Source organism: Poecilia reticulata, chromosome 2 (assembly GCF_904066995.2).
Source record: "Poecilia reticulata chromosome 2, P_reticulata-male-v2, whole genome shotgun sequence".
Classification (NCBI taxonomy): Eukaryota; Metazoa; Chordata; class Actinopteri; order Cyprinodontiformes; family Poeciliidae; genus Poecilia; species Poecilia reticulata.
In genome coordinates, this window is record NC_088831.1 from 40,404,997 (window position 1) to 40,422,477 (window position 17,481).

At 37.3% G+C, this 17,481-nt stretch overlaps 3 protein-coding genes across 3 annotated transcripts; all 3 read left to right on the forward strand.

Annotated features, from left to right (window-relative positions):
- The first annotated feature begins 1,589 nt into the window (after positions 1-1,589).
- LOC103461726 (interferon-induced protein 44-like) lies at positions 1,590-6,021 on the forward strand. Its single transcript, XM_017308259.2, has 8 exons — positions 1,590-1,685; positions 1,984-2,010; positions 2,086-2,119; positions 3,455-3,656; positions 3,739-3,897; positions 4,012-4,180; positions 5,061-5,161; positions 5,238-6,021. The coding sequence occupies exons 1-8, from the start codon at positions 1,622-1,624 to the stop codon at positions 5,397-5,399; spliced, it is 918 nt and encodes a 305-aa protein (XP_017163748.2). The 5' UTR covers positions 1,590-1,621; the 3' UTR covers positions 5,400-6,021.
- Positions 6,022-6,624: 603 nt separating this feature from the next.
- LOC103460064 (interferon-induced protein 44-like) lies at positions 6,625-11,253 on the forward strand. The gene is made up of 10 exons (XM_008402058.3): positions 6,625-6,735; positions 6,894-6,923; positions 7,095-7,115; positions 7,218-7,241; positions 7,314-7,347; positions 8,977-9,178; positions 9,301-9,459; positions 9,579-9,747; positions 9,917-10,017; positions 10,484-11,253. Exons 1-10 carry the CDS (start codon positions 6,696-6,698, stop codon positions 10,643-10,645), a joined length of 942 nt encoding a protein of 313 aa, XP_008400280.3. The 5' UTR covers positions 6,625-6,695; the 3' UTR covers positions 10,646-11,253.
- Positions 11,254-12,382: 1,129 nt separating this feature from the next.
- LOC103461725 (interferon-induced protein 44-like) lies at positions 12,383-17,416 on the forward strand. Its single transcript, XM_081604594.1, has 9 exons — positions 12,383-12,517; positions 12,729-12,746; positions 12,952-12,972; positions 13,047-13,080; positions 14,736-14,937; positions 15,235-15,393; positions 15,518-15,686; positions 16,554-16,654; positions 16,734-17,416. Exons 1-9 carry the CDS (start codon positions 12,442-12,444, stop codon positions 16,893-16,895), a joined length of 942 nt encoding a protein of 313 aa, XP_081460720.1. The 5' UTR covers positions 12,383-12,441; the 3' UTR covers positions 16,896-17,416.
- The last annotated feature ends 65 nt before the right edge of the window (positions 17,417-17,481 follow it).

Sequence of the window (17,481 nt, forward strand, 5' to 3'; positions counted from 1 at the left end):
CAAATAAATTGACTGGTTCTGTGTCACTTTGCATCAAGTTAAAGTTCCTTGTAAAATGATTCATGTTGTGTGCTGCTGAAGGGAACGACTGACCACCCAGGAATGATTCAAACCAGGAGTGTATTTTCCTTCAATGCAGAAAAAAAATGCTTGAGGTTTGAAGAGTTGAGGCAACAAGGGAGAAAAATGTGTTGGCAACAAGTTATTGCTGAAGGAAACCATAAAGATGGAAGTAGGAGATTTTTAATCACTCTGAGGTGAATAAATTTGTGGTCAGAAAAGTGGAGGTTAGGAAAAGACGGCCTCTATGGCACAGTTTCTCTCCCTACATTTCTGCCCTTTTTCCTGTCCCACTGCTAAAGAAAATGTGTTAAAAAAAGATCTGGCTCTTACATATATTAATATTACAATGATATTTATTTAACCAGATTAAAAAAAACAACCATGTTGAGATCTACAGTCTCTTTTTCTAGAGGGACCTGACAAGATATAAGCAACGTTTACAAGTATCAACATTTACATTCAACTAAAGAAGCAGATTAAAATAATAAAAACAGCTCATAGAAAGCATTAATATCAAAAGAAGAGACAGTTAAAACTCTGTTCACCAGTGTATCCAGTTCACAGATTCACTTTTTCTTAAAAGTCATTCTAAGCTGTGGGGGCAGCTTATTTAATCCACAGATCTGTCCTAACTCTGGGTATGAACATATGGAAAAAGATCTGGGAATAAAGTTCATATTGAGTGTTGAAAGCAGTCAGATAAGAACGAAGTATTCCCAACGTGCATCTCCAAACATAAGTGACTGTATACGAACAGAGAGAGTAGGACGACCAGCAGCTGTAAATAAATGACAGTGGTGAAAGCTGCAGCTTAAGAGTTCTTTAAATACAATCATCTGGAAAGTCACTATGTTGTTGGCAATGTATGAAAATTGTGTAGATTTTGATGTAAGATAAGAGACAGAAAACATGTGGTTGGTCAAAGTGCAGCCATTGTTGCTAGATTTGATCCAGTTTACCCAGTTCATCCGGTTCGCAGTGAGAGCCATGCTGTACAGAGACAGATGGTTGGTCATTGCAGTCCCACAGACAAGTGGATTAAGCGAGGGTTTTGAAGGCTGTGGGGGTGAGTGAAAACTTCAGCACAAGTTGGAGACACTTTGTACATTTGATCCAGATAAATTACACTTTCAGGTTGAAATTTCACAAAAACAGTTAACATGTTTGAGGCAAAAATGCAAATATGTCTAATTTAAACAAAAACATAAAAGCAAGATTCTTTAGTTTAACACTGGAGTCCAAATTGGTGTCAACCTGATAAGCGTTTGTCATATATCCATCTCTCAAATATAAGACCACAGTATCTCATTAACTGCTGGGGTTTATCAGGCTCTATTTAATGTAAACTATATGTGACAATAATATAAGCTTGATCAATATAATTGAAATCTGTCCCACGCTATGCTGTTTTATAACCAGTGGAAACACAAATCCCTGCAGAGCAGAGAAGAAAGTGAAAGTATGTGACATATAATAAGTCATGCAGTTCATCAGAGCCGAGGTTATTTAAGAGAGGAGAAAGTTGCTGTTGATTCATTTAGCAGCTGAGCAGGAACAGATGGATCTACGCAGAATTGCACTCATCAGACATCATGTTTCTAGGCCATTTTTTGTACCACTAAGTAAGTACATTTCACTTGAGAAAACTGAGATATTTGCAGAAACTGATTCACAAAAGCTTAAGTAAAATATTTAATCTGAACAGAAATGATCAGATTCTTTCATCAGATACATCTTCTGCTCCTGATGCTCAAACTGATTTCAAGAGAGAGTAAAGATTTTAGAAGTTTTGTCAGTTTGGAGAAAAGATAACAACACTGTGCTCTTTTATTTTGTGAATTTGTGACTAATTTGATTAAAAATACATTTTCAGGGCCAGTTTAATTCATGCTTTTTTTTTAAACTTTTTTTTTATCTTAGATGAAGAGGATGTGGTTGAGTCTCCAGGTGAGTGATTATTTTGATTTTGAAAATGTTTCAGCCAGCCATCTTTGCAGAGTAATAATTCATGTTTCTGTTCAGTTTTGGATGAACCATGGAGGGAACTGCGCTGGGGGTGAGTTTTTACACTCACAGCTGATCAATAAGACCCTGTTCACTGCTGCTGAGTTGTTTGTCATTCTGCTGAAATGTATAAATTACATCTTTAGAGCTAATTGGACAAAGAAAAAGCTCAGAAGATGATTTAAATGACCTCTTTCTGGGCGGTTCTGCTGAGTTTAGATGGGGTCTGGTCATAGTTAGACAGGAAACAGAGGAAGGAGACAAAACCACAATGTGTAGAAACATTGTGATTACAATGTTAATCAAAAACGGAAATAAGTGCAGAAGGTTAAACTAGTTTTAATAAACAACGGTTAAAATTTAAAATGGTTAATATAATCGTTTACAAATATTACCCAGCATATAATTTTGGAAAGATTCAACAAACAGCCTATAGATAAATTCTACAAAAAACACTTTGTAATGAAACATGTATCTTAGATATTATGTTCATTAAAATACAATCACAGAATTTCCTCCAATGATTATATACTGAATAAGTTAACAAGAGCTATAATAAATGGTACACCGAGCTATTTACTGGTATAAATAATGTCTATTGGTGTAAAATATGTACAAACATTTTCAAAATGACCCAAAACATAAATCCTTAACTCATACAGTACAAGATCCTCCACAGACGTTGCAGGACAAAAGACAATCAAAATGGGATTTTCACAAACTAACTTGTCACAACTGCATGTGAGATTTACCTGATGAGTCTCTACGCTCTCTTGCACTAATCGTCTAAAACACATGGAGTAGCAAAAGGTCAATCACAGTATAGTTTAGTCGATAGTTTATCAGTAAAGTTTATCAGTAAAATAAAAGCTAAGTCTTTAAATCATAGTGAACTTTTGCCATGACGTGGGGTCTGATGGTGGTGAATATAGATGCAGTTGGACCCAGGTTTAAGATGCAAATGATGGTTTTTAATGAACAAACGATTCACAAAATCCAGGCAGCGCAGATGAGCAACAGCAGAAGCTCTGAGTCTGGTAAATTATTACGACAACTAACATAAGACTAATGTCAGTGGAGGAATGGAGGACCTGACGAGGAAACACAGACACAGGTTGGATTAAATAAACAAGGGAGTAATCAGGGGAAGTGAGATTAATCCAGGAGTAAACAAGACAACACAGAAAATAAACTGACTAGAAAACAAACACTGAAACCTGAGTCCTTAAGATTTGTAAGAATTATTCTTAATCTAATTGAGTTAAAGGGTTTTTTGGTACTTCTGGGCTTTGGTTCACACTGGGTTTAAATCCTGTTGGTCTTAATATTTTCTGTTGTTTGTAGCTCGTTTTAGGACAAAACTAACTGATTGAGTTTATGTTCTTAGAGAAAACCAGATGAACCTTAAATATGTGCAGAAATACAAACCTGCACAAGATGACATCATGTACCTACGAGTCCTCCTGTATGGACCCGTTGGAGCTGGAAAGTCCAGTTTCATCAACTCTGTCAGTAACGTCCTCAGAGGACGGATGACGATTCCTGCTTTGGCCAGCGCGACCACGTCTGATAAAAGCTTCACCAAAAAGGTTTGAAAACTAAAATGCTTCAGTTTCTCAAAATTCTTGCATCAGGTACAGACAACATTTTTTGTTTCTTTCTGTGTTTCAGTATGAGACTCATAAGTTCATTAAAGGACGAGGAAGCTCAAAGACATTTTATCCTGTGGTCTTCAACGACATCATGGGACTGGAAGACGGAACCAACAGGGGAGTTCATGCTGACGACATCAAACTGGCTTTGAGAGGACATGTGAGGGAAGGCCACAAGGTGAGCAACTTTTCTGAAGTTGTGAAATATTTACACAAATGAATGTACTATTAATTTAAAAATCACAGTTGTGTTTGAAATACTTTTCATTCTGTATCTTTTGCTCTTTTCCAGTTCAACCCAGTTGCTCCTCTAACTCAGGATGACCCAGGCTACAACCCGACTCCCTTTGCTGATGACAAAGTTCATGTCCTGGTCTGTGTGATGTCAGCCAACACTCCACAGATGAAATCATCAGTTCTGGAGAAGATGAAGAGCATCAGAGAAACAGCCAGTGACCTGGGTGAGTTTACAGAGAATTATCTTATTAAGGATGTATTTACAGCGGACACACGTGATCCACTTTAACGGACCAGAGTTTGTTTCCCCCATTGGTCTTGACCTTATATGCAAGTATAAATAATCTCATGCAAATCCTTTGCGGACCAAACGACCAGACAGAGACCCACTTTTAGAGTTGGTCTCAGTCCGCTTCCAAACTAATATTTGCACTGTTTGCTTCTGGCATGAATCAGACTGACCTTGATGCAAACCAACTACAAGAACAGTTCATCTTTTTGGACTTCATGAGCCATCGTTGCTGGCTATCATTATAAAAATGTGTCCTTCAGTGTTGCTAACGCTGCTGCATGTACTAATTGCAATAGCAGTGATGTTGCTAGCATTTTGTTGGCCAGAGCAGGTAGAGCGTCTCGTCTCATTCAGCTTGCAGCACGACTTTACAAAATTACAAATATTGTTGAAAGAGATGCTCTTAACATTCAAAATGGTATTGCAGTTAGAATATCAGCACAAATGCAGTTGGTAATACTTCCATCTGTTTTTTTCGAGTCTGTGATCTGTTCCACACCCGTCATTTCTGTGGAGTGAGAGTATTGTCACTGTCATGGCTTTGTTTTCAAATTACAGTCCACTTGCAAAAGGCACAATGTGAAAGCAAACTGAATTAAAAGAAAAATATTTTGCTTTTGGTCCAAACCAAACCAATAGACCAGATGACTTTCCTGGTGTGGATACACCTCTTTACAGAGCAGATCCATAACAAGATCCATCATCAGTGTGTCTGGTTCCAACCTGAAGGGAACTTTATCTCCACTCATTGAAACTTTCTTTAATCTTTAGTATAATAATTATTTTACTTGAGAGAGTTTATTTTCCTGCAGGAATTCCTCAAATGGCCATGATGACACACATCGATGAAGCCTGCGGTGAAACTGAAAGAGACTTGAGGAATGTCTACAAGAGCAAGCATCTGAGAAAAAAGGTGATTTTCAGTCTGTTTGTTCAGAGATATAACACAAAAACTGTTATAGACTGTAACTGTTTTTTTAATTTTTTAGATGAAAGACTTCAGCTCAGCAGTGGGAATCCCCATGAACTGCATCTTCCCTGTGAAGAACTACAGTGAAGAAATCGACATGAATGATGATATTGATGCTCTGGTCCTGAGCGCTCTGAGAAATATGATCAACTTTGGAGACGACTTCATTGAGAGGATTTAAACTGAGAACTTTAATTTTAGTATCCAGTTTTGGAGACAAGAGGCAAAAAGATAAAGAGGCAAAAAGATAAAAGGCTTGTCTGCAACATTTCACTGTGTAAGCGTTGGTTTTATTAACTTATTCTATCCATTCTGAAGAGGATACTTCAGAATGGTCTCCACTGTTCTCATAACAGGTCAAGAGAACAGTGGAGAGCAATACTGGAAGCAGCTCCTACTAATGTATTGTGAAATTAGGACAGAGAAAATTTTGGACGGTGTTGCAATATAATGTATACATAATTGCAATGGCAGATAACGGGATAATATTTAGTATTTTGAATGAAAATAATTTGCTTTAAAAATAAAACTCACAAAATGACCAGTTTACTGCCATTATGGGTGACCAGGATCAGATGATCTTAGCTTTCTGTAATGTAGATGTCAGTAAGATTGTCAAAAAAATGCTGGTGATTTCACTGTGTTCTTTAACAATGTCATGCAAGCATTGCTTATTCCTGACTGAAAGAGACCCATGTCGAAACGGTAATATCTGCTTTTCATGCAAAGCACTTTAAATGGACCTGTGTAAGAAAGGTGTAGAAATGGTAGAGAAATAAAATGATGCTAATTGTTAATAATTACGTTGGTTGACTGTTTTGCACTGAGGCATGTTTTAAAGAAATATACTGCGTATAAGCCTTTTGATAAGATAAAAGGCTCATCATAAAGGCTGATAAAACCCATCAGTTAATTTGACTTCATGTATTTGGGCAAGACTGAGGTTGTCTGCAACAAGTGATATCATAGTAAACAGCTCTGAGTTTGGCTGTTTGTCTACTGCAGGGTCTCTCCATCCCCACCCAGCACTGAACATGTGACTTATAATAAACCCTGCAGCTCATCTGAAGCAGCAGCAGATACTTTCACTTTAAGTCTGCAGAGCTTCTATCAATGAAAGAGGTTAGCTCTGTTTTATCAATTTTTATGATAAAAATTATAAAAATATATCATAAACCCATCAGTTAATTGCATTTCCAGTCTTGCCCTCAGTCTTTGGATAAGACTGAGGTTGTCTGTGGAGAAGGACATCTGGAAACAAAACATTCTGGTTACGTTTGATCAATAAAATGGAAAGCTACGCCATCCTGTGCAGTAGTTTAAACAAGCAGAAACTCTTATCACTTCAGAACATACAGAGCAGAAAGTGAAAATGATTTATCAGACGTCATGTGGTTCATCAGACCAGCACACGTAATTTAAGGGAGGAGAAGGTTTCTGCTGGTTCATTTTGCAGCAAAGCAGCAAGAACAGCAGGATGGCTCGACAAAATGAAAATATATTTAATCTAAGACTAAGTAAGTGTATTTTACTTCAGATGACTTTTCAAGATATTTGTATGAATTGAATCAGATTCAGCAAATAGTGCAAAAAAATCTGCAGGATTCTTTATTAACCACCCATTTACTCTGCAGTGACCATCATAAGTTTTTACTTTCTTTTCTCTTTTTAAAAGGGGAATGGCTTGGGGTCCCAGCATACTCTGGTAAGTTAAAGTGTCAAATCCAATGCTATCTAATTCTTCACATTCACTGCCTTCAGGATTTTAAAATGTTATTTGTGTCAGTTTTAATACATTTGGAAAGACTAACTTGATCAAGGAAAATCATTCAGCTGCAGCTTAATCATTATTTATCTTCTGTTATTTTCTCTAAAGCTCGGGTGGCTCAGTTTCCAAGTGAGTGATTGTAAAATCATAATTTCATTTGGGTAACATGGAAAATTGACTTGAAAAACATCTTTCAGGAAGAGTTTAATATTTTTTTGTTTTTGCTTTCAGAAGCTGAAGACCCTGCGTCTCCAAGTGAGTGATTACATAAAGTTTCTGAAATCTTCCAGTTATCTTTGCAGAATAATAATTCATGTTTCTGTTCAGCTCTGAATGAACCGTGGAGGAAACTAAGCTGGGGGTGAGTTTACAGTAAAACTGTCACGTCTGATCAATAACAGCCTGTTTACTGCTGCTGGGCTGTTAGAGGTTCTGCTGAAATATAAAGTTGCAGCTTCAGATCTCTGTAGAAAAAGAAAAAGCAGAGAAGCAGTAAACAGCTTCAGGTTGGGCTTTGTGTGGGGCGTTCTGCTTGTTGTGATCACAGCTGCTTGACCCAAACGCATTGTGATTTAACAGGAAATGGGGGAAGTCAGTGGAACAGGAAGAAAACTGCAGGGACTGTACAATAAACTGTTTAGCTGAAAATGAAACAAATGAAAGAAAAAAAAACTGGTTGGGAAAATCATCAACACACAGAAGGAACAGTTTAAATAAATGCAGTTTTTTTTAGCTGAAAAGGCTTTGTTACAAGATGGAGGACAATAAAACAGACCAGCTGACCACTGATAAGAGAAGATAAGAATGTGGTGCAGTCAACGCTCAGCTTTGCTCTTAAATAAGAGCAAGAGTACAGGAATAATGAAGAGCAAAAGGATTATGAAGTGAGAGACATTCATGTTTAAAATGCTCATGAGTGGTTTGGGACAAATCTAATATGCAATGAATAAACTTAAAGGGGCCGTGTAGTGTGTTTTCCAGACACATAATACCATTTTATAGCATAATCAAGTAAGTATATTACCTTCAAGTGTTATAAAATTTTTTATAACAATGTCATATGAAATATCAAAGAAATTTTACCTCCTGATTTAACGCCTTGAAATTGGGCATCTATCTCTTTAAAAACTCCTGCTTTTTCAGGAAGCCATCACAATATCACTCCTCTATTAACCATTTAGCAACATTTCTACCAGCACTGCGCTGAGAAGTAACTCCCATAATGAGCTCAGTAAATGTGCAGTTGTTTGCTAATTGCTGCTGGCTAGTTTGGAGGAGCTGAGCAGGAGAGCTGCTCTGTGAGTTTCATCCTTGAATGCAGCACTAAATCCACCCAGATGTTTTGCACAGCTGAATGTAGGGAAAATCATCAATACACAGGAGGGAAATTAAATAATTTCTCCAACATTCATGAAAAAAAATCAAGGCAACACTCCAGACATGTTTTTGATGAGGAAGTTGCATTATAACCTGGTGTGAAGCTGAAAAATGTTGAATTTACATGATATTGTCCCCTTTAAAATTATTAATAAAATCATCAGTGACTTGTGTATAGGAGGTGATGTGATAAGGCTGCCAGTAGGGACATAGAATCAATATCAAATTTCTCTGAAAATCCAATGAAAAGAACTTTATGTAATTCTTCTACTTAAATAGCATTACAAAAAAATGACCTTTGATTTGTACAATTAATACAAAACTTCATGATTCCTGACAAGGACCAAATGGAGAGTGAAGTGGGATTAGTCCAAAGGATTTGTCTGAAATGCCAGTGGTTTTAAAATACCTCAGGCTGGCAAATGCAGAGTTTTAATTCCTGGTTAATTATTTTTGATGATTTTTGTGAATAAAAATCTTTAAATTGAGATGGTTTCATTTCTTGAGTTCTTCTGCTGATCTCTGAATCTAACTGGGTTGGGATCCTGTTGGTTCATTTTATGCATTTTGTTCATCTTGGGACGGAAATAACTGATTTACTTTACGCTCTCAGAGAAAAACAGAAGAGCCTTAAATATGTGCAGGAATACAAACCTGAACAAGACGACATCAGGTACCTGAGAGTCCTCCTGTATGGACCCGTCGGAGTTGGAAAGTCCAGTTTCATCAACTCCGTCAGTAACGTCCTCAGACACCGGATTACAACTCCTGCTTTGGCCAGCGCGACCACGTCTGATAAAAGCTTCACCAAAAAGGTTTGAAAACGTACAGATTTTTGTTCATATTCCAGAACTGACTTTAATGGACCATTCAGAAAATAACTGCTTCAGCAACAGGAGTTTTCTCTGGATCAAAATGATTTTCTTTTGTGCTTTAGTATGAAACTCATAAATTCTATAAAGGACGAGGAAGCTCAAAAACATTTTACCCTCTGGTCTTCAACGACATCATGGGTCTGGAAGATGGAACCGACAGAGGAGTTCATGCTGACGACATCAAACTGGCTTTGAGAGGACATGTGAAGGAAGACCACAAGGTGCAGCAACTACATGAACAAGTCATAAAAACTGAATGAATGGATGTAGCCCTGATTTAAAGACCAGAGTTGTGACTATTTGAAATACTTTTCATGCTGTATCTTTTACTCTTTTCCAGTTCAACCCAGTTGCTCCTCTAACTCAGGATGACCCAGGCTACAACCCGACTCCCTCTGCTGATGACAAAGTTCATGTCCTGGTCTGTGTGATGTCAGCCAACACTCCACAGATGAAATCATCAGTTCTGGAGAAGATGAAGAGCGTCAGAGAAACAGCCAGTGACCTGGGTGAGTTTACACAGAATGATCTTATTCAGATTTCATGTGAACGTAGCAGATAACAAGGTCCAGTTCAGGGTCTCTGGTTCCCATCTGATGGAAACTGTATCTGCATTCATTGACAATTAATGATAAAAACACAAATATTATTTACTTGAGTGAGGTTTTCTTTGTGCAGGAATTCCTCAGATGGCCATGATGACGCATATAGATGAAGCCTGCGGTGAAACTGAGAAAGACTTGAGGAACGTCTACAAGAGCAAGTATCTGAGAAAAAAGGTGAGTTTCAGTCATTTTATTCAGCGCTGCGACCTGCATGCAGGTGAAGAAATGTCTCATTTTGATTAGAAAAATAGTCAAATTGGGAAGTTATAGGGAAGTCCACTTGACTGATGAATTTGTTGTCTGTGTGCTTTCAACATTTATGGACGAAAATCTGTGAATCCATGCATGACCGAATACGGTATCTCACCTCTGGTGGCGCTGTTTCACACTGAAGGAAGCAAACAGTCGACACATGCTCATTGTTGACGAACATTATGCTATTGATAAAAAGCTTTTAAAATAATGTGTGCAATTCAGGTCAAAATTGAGATGCAGGTTTTTAATTTGGATTGTAAATATGACTCCAGAGACGTCAGATTTAAATGTGTTGTGAGGCTCATGACCTCACTGCACATCCCTGGTTCAGCGATATAACACTAAAAATGTTTCAGACTGTAACTGACTGGTTTTCACTGTTCAGATGAAAGACTTCAGCGCAGCAGTGGGAATCCCCATGAACTGCATCTTCCCTGTGAAGAACTACAGTGAAGAAATCGACTTGAATGATGATATTGATGCTCTGATCCTGAGCGCTCTGAGGAAAATGGTCGACTTTGGAGACGACTTCATTGAGAAGATTTAAACTGAGATGTAGTGAGGTGTGACACTATATACTGTATATGTTGTATAACAATTAAAATTACTACTGGAAGGTGTTACACCGACTTTATCTAAGATCATTATTAAACACATATTTACTTGATCTTTTTGTTTTATCAGATGTCTTTCTTCTCTGTTTTTCGTGTAAAGCACCTTAAATAACCATGTATGCAAAGAGGTTGTACAAATGTCTTGCTTTGCCTTTTTTTAATCAATTTCAGATTGCATAAATATCTGCTATGTAAGATGATGCAAAGCTAAGCATGTCTGGGCTTTTGGGTTGATTGGAAATAGTGTCATTTTGATGTGATGTGTGTCTGTCAGAAGTTTGAATAAACTTCATTAATGTCACCTGTTAAACTTATCGGTTTAATAACTCTAAGTTTCTACCCAAAGTAGAGAAGAAACAAATAGTATATATATATGTTTTGCTTTAATTAGGTAATGTGAAGAAGCCTGGTTTACAATTTAGCACATTTCATCAATTGTATTCCACTGCTGTAAAATAACAGGAACACCAGGATCACAGGTGGCGCTGTTGTTTAAAGTTTCATATCTTTTTTACAAACAGTGAATAAAAAGAAAAACAGACATTTTTCATTTGTGCCTAATATTAAAGCACATCAAACATGTCTTGCTTTACGTCACTCGGAATTACTAAAAGTATTTCTATTTGATAAATGCCACAATAATGGGGCAGAATATAGATTTATTTATTGATATCTTAAACATCTGAAGCTTACAGAATCATTACTGTCTCTTTAAACAATTAGGGAAACCCAAGGTGATGATGTCATGGCTTTGGAAACATCTGATAGGTTAACTGACATGTGGATGTATTTTAAGTTTATGTTTTAAGTTCATGCCATGTTTCTTGTTTGATTTTATGAAGTCAAAAGAAAGATATCAGGAAAAATGTGGAGCTGCTCCAGTCTGGTTCATCCATGGGAACGATTTCTTGTAGGTCCTGCCTTCATCTGTTCAAATAATTATATATAAGTATAAACCTGATGGAAATGTCTAACCATCATAATGATCAGGAAGGAGACGGTGTCTTTTGGTCAGAAATGTGCAGATTCATACCAGATCAAAAGTCAAACCCTGGAGTAGATGCTGGTAAGACTGAGCTTTTATCCACAGTGAAACATCTTCAGTAGTGACCTGGGCTGAAAGGCCACATCACCTCAAATTAAACATTAAAAGGTCAGATTGCAGTTTACAAAAATCTTCATTTTTGAAGCTGTGAAGTTTGGTGGTGGCAGCATCATGTTGTGATGATGCTGTTTGTTTAGTTAACTCACCGTAAGTTTCCAAAGCCAGGGCGTCATCATCTGGGTTTTAAAGAAACAGTACTCTTTACAAAAGCAAACTTCTGATTTTGAAGAATTTAATGAATAAATCTGATCAGTTTCTTTTTCTCATTATGGTGTTTAGCTAATAGAAATAACTTTAGTAATTCTAACTGACCTAAACAAGACAAGCTGCTCTGATCCGACTTCAGACAGTGAGGGGAAAACGGTTTACATGTCATTAATTTGATGTATGCAAATTTCTGTTTCAAATGTAAAGCAGCACATCATCATAATATGTAAATTTTTTTCATTTAGTGTTAATTTGCTTTATTTTTTTACTTTCACAAGCAGTGCTCCCTCCAGCAATCGCTGAAAGCCTGTATTAGTATAATTGAGTTTCCTGCCATGGTGTACAACCATGTCGCTGCAGAACAAAGGCACGAGAAAGTGAAAGTTAAAGACGTGTTGTGGTTTGTCAGAGCAGCGAATGTTATGTAGGGAAGGAGACGGATGTTTATTCATTTTGCAGCAGAGCAGCAGCAACAAGATGAATCGATTTTTGTGTGAGTGCATTTTACTTTAGATTATTGTTCTAGATATTTGTAAGAAGTGATTCATGGAAGCTTTAATCAAATACTTATGACAAGAAAATATCTGGGTTTTTTCAGTAGATTCTTATCAAAACTTTGTTCAGACTCATTTGACCAGTAAATTCTACAGAAAAAAAAAGCAGTAGTTTTTATAAACTCTACTTTCTTTTTTCTTTTTTAAAAGGGAGACAAGAAATTCCTGGTGAGTTAACGAGTCAAATCCAACACTGCCTAATGCTTTATATTCTCCATCTCCTGCTTCTGATCCTGAAACGGATTTAAATCGAAAGTAAACATTTTAAATGGTATTTGTGTCAGTTTGGATAAAATTTAAAAGATCAAATTGAATAAAATATGTCAGGAACAGTTTAATTAAAGTTTTTTTTCTCTCTTTTTCTCTGCTAAAGCTGAGGAGCCTGAGTCTAAAAGTAAGTTTTTACATTTTGTCTCCGAGAATGTTCCAGTCATCTTTTGCAGAATAATAATTCATGTTTCTGCTCAGCTCTGGATGAACCATGGAGGGAACTACGCTGGGGGTGAGTTTACATCTCATCAATAACAGCCTGTTTACTGGTGGGTTTAGCTGAGTGGGTTTAACAGGAAATGGAGGGAGGAAGGAAGTAGGTCACTCTGCTTCATGGCTTCACAGAGTGAAGCTCAGACTGAAACAAAAGAAACTCATCATAGATGAACCGTCACCACACAGGAAGAAAACGATTATCATTTGGTTAGCAAATTTCTTTAGCCGAAAAGAACGGGTTGTTACAAGATTTATAAAACAGATGAGCTGACCACTCATAACAAACGATAAGAATGTGGTGGAGTCAAAGCTGACGATTTCTCTTAGATAAGAGCAGGTATACAGGAAACATCTCTCTCAAAAACAAAGCAAAGACCTTTCATTTTTTTGAAGAGCATACCAAAGGAAAATCCGCTTTCATCTATGTAATGAATAAAAAGCTTCATGTTTCCTGATGAGAACCTGATAGAGCTCTTATGACTCCACCAGGAAGAGGCTGGGACTTAATGGGCAACTGGAGTCTTTGGCTTCCAGGTTGATTATTGATTTTTAGGGCTTTTTAGGGCTTGAAATGGCCCTAGTCTGAAAAGCCTTACCAATGTTCTTTACAGACTGTTCAGGCCACCAGATGCAGGTATTTTATTAATGCCCAGTTTAAAACGGGTTATTGAAGCAAATGTGTTTAATTGCATTTGGTTTTTAAGTAAATTGCACAGGTTAAAGGTAAAAAGGTGATCGCAGCTATTTCTAGCTGGAACCTGTCAACCTCACACATCTTCGCCCACCAGAGAGGCGACGTTCCACACCGAGAACCAGCTTCTGCAGCCGAGTATCAGACCGATAAGGTCTGTGCCTTAAGCCACGACCCCTTTAGCTCCTTCAACAGCTGGTGAAAAGGACAGACCGGAAGAATCAGCACAATAATTGTAACATATAAAATGACTTCAATAATACAGATCTCAGAGTCTGGAAACATCCTAAAAATAAAATGCTACAGAATGAGAATCAAACATTATTGAACAACAACATGAACCTGAGCAGGACTGAAGTCAAGTGATGTGGTTGAAGAGAGAGAGAGATTATTTATTTCAGTTTATAATCTTCTTCATCAGCAAACACTGGACATGTTTGAAGAGCATACCAAAGAAATGTTCTGCTATGCTCAGTTAAATAGTTATTTAAGGGGTCAACTGTACCACTTAAACAACTTGCCTTGGAGCAAGAAGGTCCTGGGTTCGATTCCTGGCCCGGGGTCTTTCTGCATGGAGTTTGCATGTTTCTCCCTGTGCATGCGTGGATTCTCTTCTCTCTGGGTACTCCGGCTTCCTTCCACAGTCCAAAAACACGACTGTCAGGTTGATTGGTTTATCTAAATTCTCCCTAGGTGTGAGTGTGTGTGTGCATGGCCATTTGTCCAGTCTGTCTCTGTGTTGGACTGCTGACCTGCCCCGGGTGACCCTGCCTCGCGCCTGTTGAGCGCTGCAGATATGCACCAGCACCCTCGCCACCCCACTGATGAATGTAAAATGTATTACATAAGAATGTAAGATGGATGGATGAATAGTTGTGGTGGTTATCGTAGTGACTAGATAATATTAAACTGAAATATTTTCTCTTGCCTTATTCATAATTAGGACAGCACTAATCAACTGATTTACTTTATGTTCTCAGAGAAAAACAGAAGAACCTTAAATATGTGCAGGAATACAAACCTGAAAAAGACGACATCAAGTACCTTCGTGTCCTGCTGTATGGACCAGTTGGATCTGGAAAATCCAGTTTTATCAACTCTGTCAGTAACGTTATTCGAGGCCGGATGACGATTCCTGCTTTGGCCAGCGCGATGACATCTGACCAAAGCTTCACCAAAAAGGTTTGAAAGCTAAGATGCTTCAGTTTATCTGCCAGATCAAGGTCAATACCAGTATAATACTATTAAAAAAGCTTTAAATAATGTTTATTAGAACCAGACTGGTTTGTCAAAACAAATACTGAATCTGTTAAGATTTCTGGGTTCATAAAATCTGTCTGTACAGACAGAGATTAGCTCTGAGCTTCTTCCTTTCTATTCGCTGGTTCTGTGAGACTTTTAATGAATCAATCTGAAAAAAAGCTGTGAAAGCAACAGGAGTTTTGTTTCTGGATCACCATGTTTCTTTCTGTTCTTCAGTACGAGACTCATAAATTCATTAAAGGACGAGGAAGCTCAAAGACATTTTATCCTCTGGTCTTCAACGACATCATGGGTCTGGAAGATGGAACCGACAGGGGAGTTCATGCTGACGACATCAAGCTGGCTTTGAGAGGACATGTGAAGGAAGGCCACAAGGTGCAGCAACTACATGAACAAGTTGTGAAATATCTACATGAATGACTGGCTGTAGCCCCTAATCAACAGAATAGAGTTGTGTCTTTGAAATACTTTTCATTCTGTATCTTTTGCTCTTTTCCAGTTCAACCCAGTTGCTCTTCTATCTCATGATGACACAGACTACAACCCGACTCCCTCTGCTGATGACAAAGTTCATGTCCTGGTCTGTGTGATGTCAGCCAACACTCATCAGATGAAATCATCAGTTCTGGAGAAGATGAAGAGCATCAGAGAAACAGCCAGTGACCTGGGTGAGTTTACGGAGAATGATCTTATTACAGACTAGATCTATAATAAAATCTACCATCAATGTTTCTGGTTCTAACCTGAAGGATTTGTCATTTACTTTAAACCTTTTGAACTGATAAAAACTAAGGCTGCCAACATTTGTGATTAATCTTAAAAGTTTAAAACGTTTATATTACTTAAATCATATTAATTGCATTCATTATTTTGAAGTAAAAGCCTCCTCCCGGCCCACAGAAACTTACTTAGTTCAAAGCAGCATGTTATAAAGCTTTCAACAACACGTTGTCCAAACGAGAGTGAAAAATTGAGCAAGGAGAGAAGACTGCTGTGGTCATCTGCAAATTTTGCTTTAAAAACACGGTTATTACAGAGGATTTGGACCTCGATGTGGCCATCCTGAATTCGACTCCCATCCTCGGTTCCGTTGCTGCATGTCTTTCCTTCATGCTCCATGGCCCCTTTAGACTGCTGTCAAATAAAGTTTGCTAGTGCCATAAAAATGACTTAAAAGCAAACAAACGCAATGTTTGTCCAATGGACATTTGGATAAAAGTAAGGAAGTATGCAGGCTATTTATTGCAAGGTGAGTTATCCTTCCACCAAAGCACTAATATTATTTGAATAATGCATTTCATGTATGATGATGTTTATTTCTTGAGATATCAAAGGCTTTCTTTTAAAAATTCCTGAGCATGTAAAGCAGGAAAACAGACATTTGGTTTGAGGTAAAAAGCATTTTTCGAAAACGCACATTTTTGCATTTCAAGCTTACAAAGTTGAGAGCATTGTGAGTTTGATTACATGTTTTAATCAGTTGAGAGCACACAGAAACAAGTTTTATTTACTTGAATGAGTTTCTTTTCCTGCAGGAATTCCTCAGATGGCCATGATGACCCACATCGATGAGGCCTGTGGTGAAATAGAGAAAGACTTGAGGAATGTCTACAAGAGCAAGTACCTGAAGAAAAAGGTGACTTTCAGTCAGTTGGTCTAGAGAAATAACACAAAGTTATTTTAGAGTATAAATGTAACTGATATTCACTGTTCAGATGAAAGACTTCAGCGCAGCAGTGGGAATCCCCATGAACTGCATCTTCCCTGTGAAGAACTACAGTGAAGAAATCGACTTGAAAGATAATATTGATGCTCTGATCCTGAGCGCTCTGAGGAATATGGTCGACTTTGGAGACGACTTCATTGAGAAGATTTAAACTGAGATGAAGAGAAAACAATGAGGAGAAGCAGGTTCATTTACATCCAATATACTGAATATATATGTAGAGTTACGGCTTCATAAAGTTGTTAGGTAAGAGGAACACATTTAGTAGAATTTGTTTTAAATCAGAACTCAAAAAATATATATGGTCGTGCAGTCGTGTTTATTTTCTTAAACATCTAATCTGGTCTTTCATATATATACAAGATTCTCTAATATTTTTTAATATACTTTTATGTGACATTGCCTTTATCTTTTTGATTTATCGGTTGTTTTTCAGCTCTGTTTTTTCATGTACTAATAAAATACATTGTCATTTGAAACGCTTACATGCATTACGTGTTCAAAGCTGGTGCACAAATAAACCTTTTCTTTTCAATAAAACTTGTCATAAATTGCTATTCATTGTGATACAATGTTAAACATCTTTGGACAGTCTGATTAAATGTTATTTTGACATAAGAAGATAATTCAATTATGTACCAGAAGTTTGAATAAACTCTCTGTCAACTTCAACATCTTGTCAATAATTTGTGCACCTGTGGATGTATTTTAATTTCACACCTGGAAAACACTGCTTT